Source organism: Cherax quadricarinatus, chromosome 33 (assembly GCF_038502225.1).
Source record: "Cherax quadricarinatus isolate ZL_2023a chromosome 33, ASM3850222v1, whole genome shotgun sequence".
NCBI classification, from domain to species: domain Eukaryota; kingdom Metazoa; phylum Arthropoda; class Malacostraca; order Decapoda; family Parastacidae; genus Cherax; species Cherax quadricarinatus.
The window spans coordinates 28,717,184-28,732,268 of NC_091324.1; the positions used below are offsets into that span (position 1 = coordinate 28,717,184).

At 43.2% G+C, this 15,085-nt stretch overlaps 1 protein-coding gene across 1 annotated transcript in view; it reads right to left on the reverse strand.

Moving 5' to 3' along the window:
- The window catches only part of Fkbp39 (FK506-binding protein 39kD), an 88,397-nt gene that overhangs the window by 18,250 nt on the left and 55,062 nt on the right, over positions 1-15,085 (reverse strand). Inside the window, exons 8-9 of the mRNA XM_053783856.2 lie at positions 14,492-14,619; positions 12,633-12,811 (exon numbers count right to left, since the gene is read on the reverse strand). Coding sequence (XP_053639831.2) covers positions 12,633-12,811; positions 14,492-14,619 — 307 coding nt within the window. The remainder of the gene's footprint in view (positions 1-12,632; positions 12,812-14,491; positions 14,620-15,085) is intronic.

Genomic DNA, 15,085 nt, shown 5'->3' on the forward strand with positions numbered 1-15,085 from the left:
TAAATAGCTGATGGTACGGAATATCAGTGCGGAGAAGAAGGGCACTTTCATTAAAGGTCCCATCAGGAAAAGGATCTGAAGAATACAATAAATTATAGCCTGAGATGTGAGAAATAACAGCAGAGTGTAATTTTGGTTCCTGTAAGCAAACACCAACAGGGGCAAACTGGGAGAGTAACATCTGAAGCTCACCCCGATTACCCCTGAGGCCGCGTATATTCCACTGTAAAAAGGCCATGATTGGCAATGATAAAGATACTTGAAATCCGCAGGTAAGGGTTCCTACGGACTAGAAGGGTTAGAAAAGTCCACATGCGGAGGCAGTGGAAAATGTTCAAGCAGCGAAGGAACGGTGCGCTGTGAAGAAAGGAGTTGCGCAGATGGAGCAGAGGAGAGAGAAAGAGCGGAAGGTGGATCAGTGTCCATTGATGGTTTGGTCTCTGCAATATATTCAGAGATTGCTTCAAGTGTTTCGGAATTCAGAGATGTCGTATGGGAGACAATATTGGGAATGGTAGGGGGAGGATGAGTAAAGATTGGAACTGTATTGGACTGTACCAAGGTAGGGGGGGGCGAAAGGGTGGAGGGAACTGGAGAAGCGTGGCAGGGGACAGAAGAGACAGGAACCTGGGAGGTGGCAGAAGAGGAAGAAACTTGGGAGGGAACAGGGGAGGAAGGTACATTACGAGGAGGAGGGTGAACCTCTGCACTTGTAACTGAGCCAGTGAGAGGGGAAGAACTAGGGACAGAGACAGGGAGGGTAAAATGAGGAGGTGGAAGATGGGTAGGAGGTGTTACCGGACCTTTTTTTGACTTTTGAGAAGTAGAGGGACGATTGGGAAGAGGTGTCGTACGAGGTCTCGTCGATACTGAGGCTTGTAAGAGAGAACTCGAAGAAGCGAGATTAGACTGAGGCGTTGAAGTAGGGACGTCTGAGCCGAGGACAGCAAAAGGATTAGATACAGGAGTGATTATGGGAGAGGTAACCACAGAGGTGGGTGTAGAAGATGGGATACCAGAAGTGGGGGGACGTTTTGAAACACGGGAATAAGAAACACGTGGGAGTCTCCCTTGGAGGCGGAGATGAGAAACTGCCATGGCATAAGGGAGACCTTCTGTCTCTTTGAGGTAACGGATTTCCCGCTCGTTTAAATAGACCTGACAACGGCGAGAGTACGAAGGGTGAGCCTCATGACAGTTAAGGCAAGAGGGAGATCGATTGCAAGACGTATTAGAATGGTCATCGGCACCACAGACTGGGCATTCGGCGATAGATCTGCAATATTTCGCTGGATGGCCAAATCGCCAGCAATTTCTACACTGTTGTGGTGTAGGGATCACCTTTCGAACTTGTAACCGATGTCCTGCTATATAAACGGAGGATGGGAGTTCTCGGCTGTCAAAAGTTAAACGAGCCACATTGCTAGGGTATCGTCTCCGCCCACGGGCAGGAAGAACGTAAGTGTCTACCTTGAGGATTGGGAGATCTTGGAGTTCCAGCTGTTCTAGAATGTCGGTGCCACATGTCTGGAAATTTTGTTGAACTATGGTATGGGGCAGAATAACGGTACCACTACAAGAATTGAGGGAATGATGTTTTTCAAGGGTGACAGGAACAGTATCTATATGGGAAAGACGAGAGAGCTCACGAGCCTGGGTAGCATTCTGTACGGTAATGATGCGCGTACCGCTCTTAAGAGCATGAAAAGAAATATCTTTACCAACATGGCGTAGGAGTGCCTTGCCAATACTATGGTCAGAAAGATAGGCAGTAGAGGAAGTTGGTCGTAAAGTGAAGAATTTAGTCCACTGTTCAGTCTGAAACTGAGCGTGGAAAGGTAGTGAAGGACGTGTCGATCGTTTCTGAGAAGAACGAGAAGGTGAAGGTGGAGAAGTATCATCAGCAGGTAATTGTCGTTGACGTTTAGGTGTGGGACCAGAGTTGGTCCGACGTGGAACGGGTCGGCGATTTGAAAATTGCCGCACCGTAGAGGGAGAGGCCGGAAGCATAGTCAGAGGAGAGCGAAGGTCTGATAAATCGAAGGAGTCAGTCGAGGCCTCAGTACCTGAAGCGGGTGAGGAAACAGCACCGGCAATAGGTACAGAGGCATGAGGAATGTCTGAAGAGTGGTCCAAAGACGAGGCGGGGTCAGAACGGGGTGCGGTATCAAGAAGGGGCCCGGGGGTACCAGGTTCATGGACTAGGGCTGCCATGGTTAGGTTACTTCTTTCTTTTTGTTTTTAAGAAAAAAAAAGAAAGAAGAAAAGAAAATAAAAATAAAAAAAAGAAAAAAAAAGGGGGGACCGGGGAGGGATAGTTCCTAGGAGGAATGAAAGGGCCAGAAATCTCCCTCCGCGCCCAAGAGGACTCGACACCGCTAGTAGCGCAGATGCAGCATGGAACCCGTGCCATACCCTACCCTTCATGCCAGTAAACCAGCAATCTGGGATAGCAACCTCACATCTGCCGAGCTACCTCGGTGGACAAAAGAGAGGGCGGCCGGATATCCGCCACAAAGCATACCTCCTTCAGCCACCACCCCCGGAATCCGAAAGGTGGCTTCCAGAGATACACCCGTCGCCCAAAAGACACCCAAAGCTACTCCGGGATACCGGAGAGGGATCGGGACATCCCTAGGCAATCCAGATTCCACGGCAAACTACGCCACCGCCAAGAAACCTCAACGGAATGGGATGGACCCCGGTGTCCTTTCCCCTACCTAGGAACTAGCGCGCCTGTGGAAGAAATCACGAAGGCTAAAAAGAGGAAGGGCAAAAGGGAGGGGTGAGGAGGAGGAGGAGGAATGGAAAAAGGGGAGGATGGGGAGGATGGGATAGGGGAGGGGAGAATGGGGGGTAATTAGGTTCGGTCTGAGGAAGAAGACCGACAGGGCTAATTCCTCAGACCAAGAGCCTCTTCACCACGCCAAGGAGCCCCCCTTGAAGAGGCATATACTTGCAACATCTGCCACATTGCTCCTCTATCCACTCTATCATATGCCTTTTCTAAATCCATAAATGCAATAAAAACTTCCCTACCTTTATCTAAATACTGTTCACATATATGCTTCAATGTAAACACTTGATCTACACATCCCCTACCCACTCTGAAGCCTCCCTGCTCATCCGCAATCCTACATTTTGTCTTACCTCTAATTCTTTCAATTATAACCCTACCGTATACTTTTCCTGGTATACTCAGTAAACTTATTCCTCTATAATTTTTACAATCTCTTTTGTCCCCTTTCCCTTTATATAAAGGGACTATACATGCTCTCCGCCAATCCCTAGGTACATTTCCCTCTTTCATACATTTACCTGGAGAGAGTTCCGGGGGTCAACGCCCCCGCAGCCCGGTCTGTGACCAGGTTTACTGGTGGATCAGAGCCTGATCAACCAGGCTGTTGCTGCTGGCTGCACGCAAACCAACGTACGAGCCACAGCCCGGCTGGTCAGAAACCAACTTTAGGTGCTTGTCCAGTGCCAGCTTGAAGACTGCCAGGGGTCTGTTGGTAATCCCCCTTATGTATGCTGGGAGGCAGTTGAACAGTCTCGGGCCCCTGACACTTATTGTATGGTCTCTTAACGTGCTAGTGACACCCCTGCTTTTCATTGGGGGGATGTTGCATCGTCTGCCAAGTCTTTTGCTTTCATAGTGAGTGATTTTCGTATGCAAGTTCGGTACTAGTCCCTCTAGGATTTTCCAGGTGTATATAATCATGTATCTCTCCCGCCTGCATTCCAGGGAATACAGTTTTAGGAACCTCAAGCGCTCCCAGTAATTGAGGTGTTTTATCTCCGTTATGCGCGCTGTGAAGGCTCTCTGTACATTTTCTAGGTCAGCAATTTCACCTGCCTTGAAAGGTGCTGTTTGTGTGCAGCAATATTCCAGCCTAGATAGAAAAAGTGACCTGAAGAGTGTCATCATGGGCTTGGCCTCCCTAGTTTTGAAGGTTCTCATTATCCATCCAGTCATTTTTCTAGCAGATGCGATTGATACAATGTTATGGTCCTTGAAGGTGAGATCCTCCGACATGATCACTCCCAGGTCTTTGACGTTGGTGTTTCGCTCTATTTTGTGGCCAGAATTTGTTTTGTACTCTGATGAAGATTTAATTTCCTTGTGTTTACCATATCTGAATAATTGAAATTTCTCATCGTTGAACTTCATATTGTTTTCTGCAGCCCCACTGAAAGATTTGGTTGATGTCCGCCTGGAGCCTTGCAGTGTCTGCAATGGAAGACAGTCATGCAGATTCGGGTGTCATCTGCAAAGGAAGACATGGTGCTGTGGCTGACATCCTTGTCTATGTCGGATATGAGGATGAGGGACAAGATGGGAGCGAGTACTGTGCCTTGTGGAACCACTCCAACACTATATCCCCCCCTGCTTTTAACATTTCTGTCATGATCCCATCAGTTCCAGCTGCTTTACCCCCTTTCATTCTACGTAATGCCTCACGTACCTCCACCACACTTACATTCTGCTCTTCTTCACTCCTAAAAGATGGTATACCTCCCTGGCCAGTGCATGAAATTACCGCCTCCCTTTCTTCCTCAACATTTAAAAGTTCCTCAAAATATTCTCGCCAGCTACCTAATACCTCCCTTTCAAAATTTTTTCTTATTTTCATTAAAATTTCTTGACAGTGCCTCTCCCACTCTATCATCTGCTCTCCTTTTGCACTCTCTCACCACTCCCTTCACCTTTCTTTTACTCTCCATATACTCTGCTCTTCTTATAACACTTCTGCTTTGTAAAAACCTCTCATAAGCTACCTTTTTCTCTTTTATCACACCCTTTACTGCATCATTCCACCAGTCACTCCTCTTTTCCCCTGCCCCCACCCTCCTATAACCACAAACTTCTGCCCCACATTCTAATACTGCATTTTTAAAACTATTCCAACCCTTTTCAACCCCCCACTACTCATCTTTGCACTAGCCCACCTTTCTGCCAATAGTCGCTTATATCTCCCCCGAACTTCCTCCTCCCTTAGTTTATACACTTTCACCTCCCTCTTACTTGTTGTTGCCACCTTCCTCTTTTCCCATCTACCTCTTACTCTAACTGTAGCTTTGTTCATATGAATTGCAAAACAATTAGCTTTTTACCAATCTCTACTAAACAAACACGCTGGATGTAAGTATAACTTACCTAATGTAGGCTAGTAAGCCTATTGTAGTACTCGTCTTTTATGTACTGACTTGTGTGAAAGTATGGCCTGCTTATTATGAGCAAGCAGATATACTGCAGTGCTCCTCTTATGTTTATCTAGAGTTTGGGTTAATTATTTTTTCCGAGTCACAAACATAGTTTTCAGCACTTTTTTTTTTCCCAAGTATTTGTTAAAATGTATTTTGCATGATTCATATGACCCCTTTTAAAGCCCCTCAAAAACTAAACTAGATTTATACACAAGACAGAAAAAAAATTTAGGACTGGCAAAGTTAGGGTAGACCTAAACACACTGTTGGTTATACTCTATACACAGTACCTGATCAATAACAAAAAAAGGCACAATAAACCTGATATTCCTCTTTGTCCTATCATATCCTCTAGAGGTTCTGTCTCTTATTCTCTTGCTTCTTGGCTGGCCAAAACCCTCACTCCCTTTCTTGGTACTTTTTCTCCTGCCCACCTCCGTCACTCTCAAGACTTCATTGAATGGGTTCGCTCTCTTCCAACCTGTAAGATGCTTAGTCTTGACGTTGAGTCCCTCTTCACCAATGTCCCTCTTGAGGATGTCCTTGATTTCCTTAGAGAGAAGGCCCATGAAGGGTTTCTACATCTCCCCGTACCTACTGATGTCTTTCTTGATCTTATCCACCTGTGTGTGGACGCTAATTCCTTTTCCTTCCAAGGGAAATATTATTCTCAAACCTTTGGTGTCGCTATGGGCTCTCCTCTCTCTCCTGTCCTTGCTAATCTTTACATGGAATACTTCGAGACTGTTCTTCCTACCCTCGATGTGCAACCTTCACTCTGGCTCCGCTATGTGGATGACATCTTTGCTCTGTGGCCTCATGACTCCAGTCTCTTCAAACATTTTCTTGAAGCTCTTAATAATCTTGCCCCTTCCATTAAGTTTAAAGCTGAATGGGAATCTAATTCCTTGCTTCCTTTCCTTGATGTCCATGTCCACCGCTCAGATACAGGTTTTTCCTTTTCCGTGTACCGAAAACCTATGCACAGTGGCATGTGCATTCACTACTTTTCCTATCATGCTTCCCCTGTCAAGAAAAGTGTTCTTATCTCCCTCTTTCTCCATGCCCTCCGCATCAGTGATCCTCAGTTCCTTCCAGCAGAAATTTCCACTCTTCATAATTCGTTTTCCCGTCTTGGCTACCCTTCCCATTTCATAGACTCTGCCCTCTCACGTGCTAAACGTAATTTCTTCTCTCCCAAACTCTCTACTCCTGGGAACTCTTCTATCCTCTGCCTTCCCTACATTTCCGGTCTTTCTAATCTCAACAATTCTCTCCGTCCCTTAGACATCAAGCTTAGCTTCCGCCAGACTAACACTCTTCGCACTAATCTCATTCATACTTCTCCTCCCTCTACAGATGTTCCTGGTGTCTACTCTATTTCTTGCTCCTCCTGTCCTCTCCAATACTTCGAAGAAACTGGTCGATCTCTTTCTGACAGACTTAGGGAGCACAAAAATAGTGTTAGGCTTGCCGACACTAACAATGCTCTTTTCTGTCACGTCAGAGATCATAGCCATCCTATTGACTGGTCTTTGCTAAAACTGTCTTCCCTACTTCCAACTCGAACAGTCGCCGTCTAGTTGAATCCTCTCTAATACACAACTTTCCTTGCATGAATCTTAGCCCTGGCTTCGTCTCTGTAGATGCCTTCCTCTCCCACTACATTGTAAAGTGCTCCAAACTTCAGAACACCCGTGACTTAACCTGACTCCTCATTTTTTCTTTTTCTTTTTCTTCTTCTCCCTCTTCCCCTTTCCTCTTTCCTTTTTCTCCTCTGGGTTATCTTTCTCTCTTCGTCTCGTGTTTCTGTTCTTTCTTCATTTATTTCACCACTTCCCCTTTCACGCACCTCTGTGCGCTTGCTCTCCCTCAGTGGGCACCTAGCTCTCTTGCAGTGCTCCCCTTCCTTTGTATTTGACTGGCTCGTCTTCCTTATTCCCCACTTCTACCACTACCACTACCTCTTCTACTACTACTATACTACTACTACTGATGAAATTAAGACACATGTGCGGCATCTGGGTGTCTTTGTTGTGGACGTTTCGCTATCCAGTGGCTGGCTGGATGGCGAAACGTCTACGATAGAGATGCCCGGGTGTTGCACATGTGTCTTAATTTCATCTTGTCGGTATTTGTGAGGGAAAAGTTCAATAGATAGGAGTAGCTATATAGTAACAATAGTTTCATTGCCGGCTACTTGTTAAGGTAGGGTAAGCCCAGCTCCCGCTATCCCCCCCCTTTTTCCCCCTCCCCGAAAGTGATAGTTTGCTTGCCGGCTACTTGTTAAGGTAAGGTAAGTCTAGCTCCCGCTATTCCTGCCTTTTTTTTTCCCCCCACCCTGAAAGTGATAGTTTGATTGCCGGCTGCTTGTTAAGGTAGGGTCAGTCTAGCTCCCGCTATCCCCCCCCCCCGAAAGGTGACGTGTGGGGCTCCGGTCCAAACAGTAATCACTAGACTCTCAGCTCCCAGCACTACTGTAAGTACATGCCTGCCTTGTATTCTAGTGGATTTATTGGTTGAAAGCTTCACTTTTGACCAATAATAAACTTAGTCCTTTCAGTCTTGCTCGAAGTTGACTGTTGTAATAATCACCACGTCTTTTAGGTATTGTACTTATCATGGAGAGTGATTTCTTAAGCAGTGGGTAACCTGTCTATCTTTCCAGCTTGGATGACAGACAGGGTCACCTGCCAATCAACGAGTAGAATTGATGGAGATGGACTAACGTCCTGAGACTTCCCCTTTTTGGATTTAATTACCTGTGCACCTGTATGAAATTGCAGGATGTAACTCCTCATCATTGCAGCGGTAAAGAACCTGCTTTCCTGTCATCGGGATAGAATACTCACGGCTATACTGCGAAGAACGAACCGGTGGGTTGTAACCAACACCTGCGACCCCCCCCCCCATCACCAGCAACTGCTACGATTTCAACAACATGCAGTGTCACCAACACCAGACACCCCTATATATATTAGCGATGAGTTCAAATGTTATTTTATTCATTTCATTTTTCATTTTTCTTTCAAATAGGATATACCTTTCATGTTTTATTGTTTTATGTTTGCTTTAATAAATAATAAAGTGTTTATCTTTGTTAATTATTATTTCTTTTTCTATTCATTAATTTTCCTGAGGAGCAGCCAGCCTTGGTAATACTGCCTGAAGTTGTTACAGGGCTGAGTAAGCCTTCACAAGTGGCGACCCTGCCAGGATCAACTCTACTGAATCAAGATTCAACTCCATCTCGAATCTACCATTGGAACTTCAACGCTGCATACCACAGACGTTTACCACCAGCCATGAGTAATCATTCTCTATGGTAGGACTACAGTACAGGTATTTAAAATATTTGGTGATTGTTACAGTCTCAATTTATTGTAAGTCAAGTCAAGGCAGCAATACTAGTTAATTCTGCCATCTATTTTTGTGTGAGCTTGAAACACTTTGGAGGATTAGACTCTAGGGACCCGAGATTTTCCAGTGACAATCTGTTTCATTGAGCTCTTTATTATATCAAGGGAACTGTCATAGGACACTCTTGATTTGTTGGTGAGAAGATTGGATGGTCAAGTGATCCCATTCTACTTACTGTTTGCTCGGAGCCGGCATAGAACCCTTCGTTTTAATTAATACATATTGTTTAATTGAAGTAGGGATCGAGCCCTCTGGTTTATTTACAGTTTGAGCGGAGCAGGAATTGAACCCTCCGTTTTCTTTAATACCCGTTTCATTTCCCCTGATAGTTTAAGTTATTCTTGCAAGTATGGAGGAATACCAGTTTTGGATGAACGCTGGAAGTAAGTTAGGAATAACAGGGAAAAATTTAGAATCTTTCATTAGTGCTAAGATCCAGGAAAGACTTGAAAGAGAGAATTGAGAGAGAAGAGAGAGTTAGAAAGGGAAAGAGAAGAAGAAAAGGAGAGAGAGAGAGAATCAAAAGAGAAGAGAAAAAGGAGAGAGAGAGAACTGAGAGAGAAATCCAAGAAAGACAGTTAGAAAGAGAAAGAGAAGACAAAAAGGAGCGTGATAGACTTGATCGTGAAGAAAGAGATAAGAGAACGTGAGGAGCAGGCTAAAATACGTGAGGAACAGGCTAAAATACATGAGGAACAGGCTAAAATACGTGAGGAACAGGCTAAAATAAGAGAACTTGAGGAAAGAGCAAAGGATAGAGAAGTTGAGGAAAAAGCTAGAGAACTTGAGTTAATAGAGAGAAAAGGATCGCGAGCTCGAGAAAGCTCGCCTTGAAATAGAGAATAAAAAGTTAACTCTTACACAACAACAATTAGAGGAAGGAGTAATTGAACATCATGCAGCTAGTGCACATATTCCAACACCTAATTTACCTCCCTTCACAGAGGGGAAAGACATAACTTCATACATTATCAGGTTTGAAAATACCGCTACCTTCTGTGAATGACCTGCTGACACCTGGGCTACCAGGTTAGGAATGTTATTTTCTGGTACTGCTTTGAATATCTATGCAACTTTGTCGCAGGATATTATATGTAATTATAACCTACTGAAGAAGGCAATCCTTAAAGCATATCAAAAAACCACTAATTCTTACAAGAAATATTTCAGGTATGCCACCTTACAGCCTGGCCAGAACTTTCAGCAGTTACAGGTAACACTCTTTCGTTTGTTCAACTTTTGGATAGAGAGTTCAGGAATTGATCACAGTTATGAATCTCTTAGAGAATTCATGGTTGCTGACCAGTTCCTGACAGCTCTTCCTCACCAGATACGAACATTCATTAGAGAACGTAACCTGATTAAAGCTGAGAAGGTTGCTGAGGCTGCTGACCTGTATGCTGAGGCTCACAATTCCTATAAAGACCTAAAGGGATCGAACCCTAAGGGCAAGGGTTCATCAGACCTTAAGAAATCAAAGCCTCTAGTGGAAAGTAAAATGACTTCTTTTGTTCCTGTTTGTCATTTGTGTGGTGTTAAGGGACATAAACGTCCAGATTGTCCTTCTAAGAAGGTCCAAAAAGTTGGAAGATGTTTTAAAGACTTTAATGACCAAGCACCCTTCTGTTCAGGAACAGTTAATGGACTTAATGTATCTACCATTTTAAGAGACACTGGATGCACATGTATAGTCATTTCTGATAAGCTGTTCCCTAACCTTAAAGAAACTCATTCCCCTGCTATACTTTCAGACTACTTGGGCCATACGGACACTTTTCCTACCATCCGTTGTTACATTAGGTCTAAATGGTTCACAGGTTGGTCTGAAGCCGTACTAGCTCCCATCACTTCTTGCTCCGTACTAATAGGTAATGTAAAAGGTGCCATTCTTCCTTCTGAGATTGACCTTTCATCTCAAAGGTGGACATAAGCTTTTCAGATCTTCTTCCTGTAGAATCAGAGAAGCCCCTCGAAAGTTCAGATGAGACAATGTCTCGCGAGATTCATGTGGGATTAAAAACCAGTGATGTTACTCTTGAAAGCGAGGTAGTAGGATCACTGGTTCGCTTGTTAGATGAAAGTGAAGATATCACCTCCGATACCATAAATGTCTTGACTAGTGCTCAGACCAAAGCCCAGGCTTCTCCTACTATCCATCCTTTGATTTTCCCTGACTAAGCCTTTAGATATATCGAAGGACTCCTTTGTCAATTTACAACGTAATTGCCCTTCTCTTCAGAATTGCCATAATGCCGCTAAACAAAATCAAGTTATCCAAAGGAAAAACTTTTCATATAAATTTGAATATATAAAAGGTATCTTGTACAAGTCAGTATTCAAATTAAATTCAGAGGAGATAGACTATTCCATCTTAGTTGTTCCAAGTCAATGCAGAGAGAATGTTCTTCAAATGGCTCATGACCTGCCAGTGGCCGGACATTTCTCGCATCGTAAAACCTTAAATAAAATTAGAGAAACCTATTTTTGGCCAAAAATGTCCTCAGATATCACTACCTATTGTAGATCATGTAAAGTTTGCCAACTGTCATCCTCCCGAGGTACCAGGCAAGTACCTATGGTCAAAATGCCAGTCTTTACAGTACCTTTCGAAAGAGTAGCTATTGATATTGTTGGTCCTTTATCTCCACTTTCATCTGGGGGACATAGATATATATTAACATTAGTTGATTATGCTTCGAGTTTCCCTGAAGCCATACCCTTAAAGACCATAACCACTACAGAGGTGGCTGAAGCCCTTTTGTCCATCTTCTCCAGAGTGGGCATCCCTAGAGAAATTTTGTCTGACCGTGGGACACAATTCACATCTGAATTAATGCAACATCTATACCAACTTCTGGGAGTGAAGCCTCTCTTCACCACACCCTATCATCCCAGCTGTAATGGGAGGATTGAGCGCCAGCATTCGATTCTCAAGTCCATTTTAAGGAAACTTTGCTCCCTTAACCCTTTCAGGGTCCGTCCCGTAGATCTACGGCTTTACGTTCAGGGTCCAAACCGTAGATCTATGTCATGAGCTCAGCTCACTCTGATAAACTGTGAGTGGTACATTTGGGCCTGAGAGATGCTATCTCCTGCTATCTGTTTTTCGTTTATCCATACTAATAACAGTCTCTCAACATCTTCTATCACTTGCGATCTCAGTTTCGAAAACATAGTTGCACCTTTAGCAAGAACAGCTTCCTTGATTGCCGTTTTCTTGGCCACAATAGTAGCGATGGTCGACTGGGGTTTTGTGTACAGCCTGGCCAGCTCGGAGACATGCACTCCACTTTCATACTTAGCAATGATCTCTTTCTTCATATCCATAGTAATTCTCACCCTTTTTGCTGTAGGGTTGGCACTAGAAGCTTTCTTGGGGCCCATGGTGACTTATTTTGCAGGTGCAATCACTAAAAAGGCTGTGATAATATGAAATGTTCCGATTGTATGCTTGGAAGCGACCGCGGTGGCTGGCTGGATTGTAAACACTGGCCAGAAGTGGACGCGTCTCAGACGGAAGGAATAGTGTTGGTCGAGTTTTTTAGCGCTAATCGAGGCAAAATTTTTGCGATAAAATGTATCGCTAGTCAGATTTATCATTAATCGATGCCATCGCTGATCGAGGGTCCACTGCACGTATAAAGATACACAACATATCCCTCCAAACCGTCAATATCCCGAACCCCTCCTTCAGAGTGCAGTCATTGTACTTCCCATTTCCAGGACTCAAGTCCGGCTATATAAAAATAACCGGTTTCCCTGAATCCCTTCATTAAATATTACCCTGCTCACACTTATGTACTTATTTTAATTCTTTTCACATTGTTGCATGATAAAGCATAAAGCAATTAAGTGGTGCCTACTCCATGAAGGCTTGGTCCTGGACTGGGCTGTGAGGGCATTGATCCCAGAGCACACTCTAGATAGACTCCAGGTAGCATGTAGCTAGTTAGCAGTAAACATTTCACACAAGAGAATATAAATACTGTACAAGAATAACTTACGCCATGTGTGGAGGGCAGATAATTCTTCTCTTGCCTCCAACCTTCATTCCAATAACACCAACATCCCAGCCATTGATCACTTCTCCCATGCCCAACCGGAACTTGAATCCTTTGCCACTGTCATTTTTGTCAAATATCTTCTTGTTGCTCATCAGTCGCCCTTCATAGTATACCGATATCTGTTTAAAGATAAGCTTAATAAACTTTTTTTTTTTTTTTTTTTTTCAACAAGTCGGTCGTCTCCCACCGAGGCAGGGTGACCCAAAAAAGAAAGAAAATCCCCAAAAAGAAAATACTTTCATCATCATTCAACACTTTCACCACACTCGCACATTATCACTGTTTTTGCAGAGGTGCTCAGAATACAACAGTCTAGAAGCATAAACATATAAAGATACACAACATATCCCTCCAAACTGCCAATATCCCAAACCCCTCCTTTAAAGTGCAGGCATTGTACTTCCCATTTCCAGGACTCAAGTCCGACTATATGAAAATAACCGGTTTCCCTGAATCCCTTCACTAAATATTACCCTGCTCACACTCCAACAGATCGTCAGGTCCCAAGTACCATTCGTCTCCATTCACTCCTATCTAACACGCTCACGCACGCTTGCTGGAAGTCCAAGCCCCTTACCCACAAAACCTCCTTTACCCCCTCTCTCCAACCCTTTCGAGGACGACCCCTACCCCGCCTTCCTTCCCCTATAGATTTATATGCTTTCCATGTCATTCTACTGTGATCCATTCTCTCTAAATGACCAAACCACCTCAACAACCCCTCTTCTGCCCTCTGACTAATACTTTTATTAACTCCACACCTTCTCCTAATTTCCACACTCCGAATTTTCTGCATAATATTTACACCACACATTGCCCTTAAACAGGACATCTCCGCTGCCTCCAACCGTCTCCTCGCTGCTGCATTTACCACCCAAGCTTCACACCCATATAAAAGTGTTGGTACTACTATACTTTCATACATTCCCTTCTTTGCCTCCATAGATAACGTTTTTTGACTCCACATATACCTCAACGCACCACTCACCTTTTTTCCCTCATCAATTCTATGATTAACCTCATCCTTCATAAATCCATCCGCCGACACGTCAACTCCCAAGTATCTGAAAACATTCACTTCTTCCATACTCCTCCTCCCCAATTTGATATCCAATTTTTCTTTATCTAAATCATTTGACACCCTCATCACCTTACTCTTTTCTATGTTCACTTTCAACTTTCTACCTTTACACACATTCCCAAACTCATCCACTAACCTTTGCAATTTTTCTTTAGAATCTCCCATAAGCACAGTATCATCAGCAAAAAGTAACTGTGTCAATTCCCATTTTGAATTTGATTCCCCATAATTTAATCCCACCCCCTATACTCAATTTATTTTTACGAATGCTATTGTTCTCAATCTTTTTCTCCTCTTCTCTTAGGTATAGAACACACACAAAAAAAGTGTGATCAAGAGCATTTCACCTTCAGAGATGGGAACATTTACAAAAAGAAAATCTTATCTCGTATTTTTGGAAATCCAAGGCAGATGTATTTGCACAAAAATAAACTTATAATGTGTATATACAATACATACTACAAGAATATAGTTAAAGGCGTCTTTTGACTGCCTGAAATCAGGGTGCTGTCCTATATTTTAGCCTCATGGCAGATAACAGATGTATCATATTTGCTGCCTGAGGATGGTCAGTCAATTATGCCATATGCTAAATAACTAGTCCACAATTACTACTGGATATTGAATATTTTAATAAATACGATATACCTATATCAATGCTCTTAAAAAAATTACTGTGATATAGTATAGGCAACTACACAGTAAAATACATACGCACCATGTTTCCACGCTTGGCTTCAGGTCCGGTACCAACAACAAGGTCTTCGCACGTCACTCCTCCTGGCTTTACTACCTTCGGAGATTTTTTGCCAACAAGTGGAGTCACTGGAGAATTTTTTAATTTATCTGAAAGCAGTTTGTAAAATAAGCACACCTTTATTACTGGTACAATACCAGATTAGTTACTAAATATTGTATGTCTTACATGTAACTTATACTGTTTGTACATTCTTTTACATGTATATTTTAACAGAATGGCCATCTCCCACCAAAGGAGAGTGAACAAAAAAGAAAGAAAGAAAGAAAGAAAGAAAAAGAAAGAAAAAGAAAGAAAAAGAAAGAAAAAAAGAAAAAGAAAGAAAAGGAAAGAAAAAGAAAGAAAAAGAAAAAGAAAGAAAGAAAAATAAAAAAAGAAAGAAAGAAAAAGAAAGAGAAAGAAAGAGAGAGAGAGAGAAAGAGAGCAAAAGAGAGAGTGAAAGAGCGAAAGAGAGAGCGAGAGAGAAAAAGAATGCTTTTGCTGTCTTGTCAGAAGCATGCTGATATCACAATTCAAGTGGTCCTCCAAACTGCAACATCCCCAACCACTCCTGAG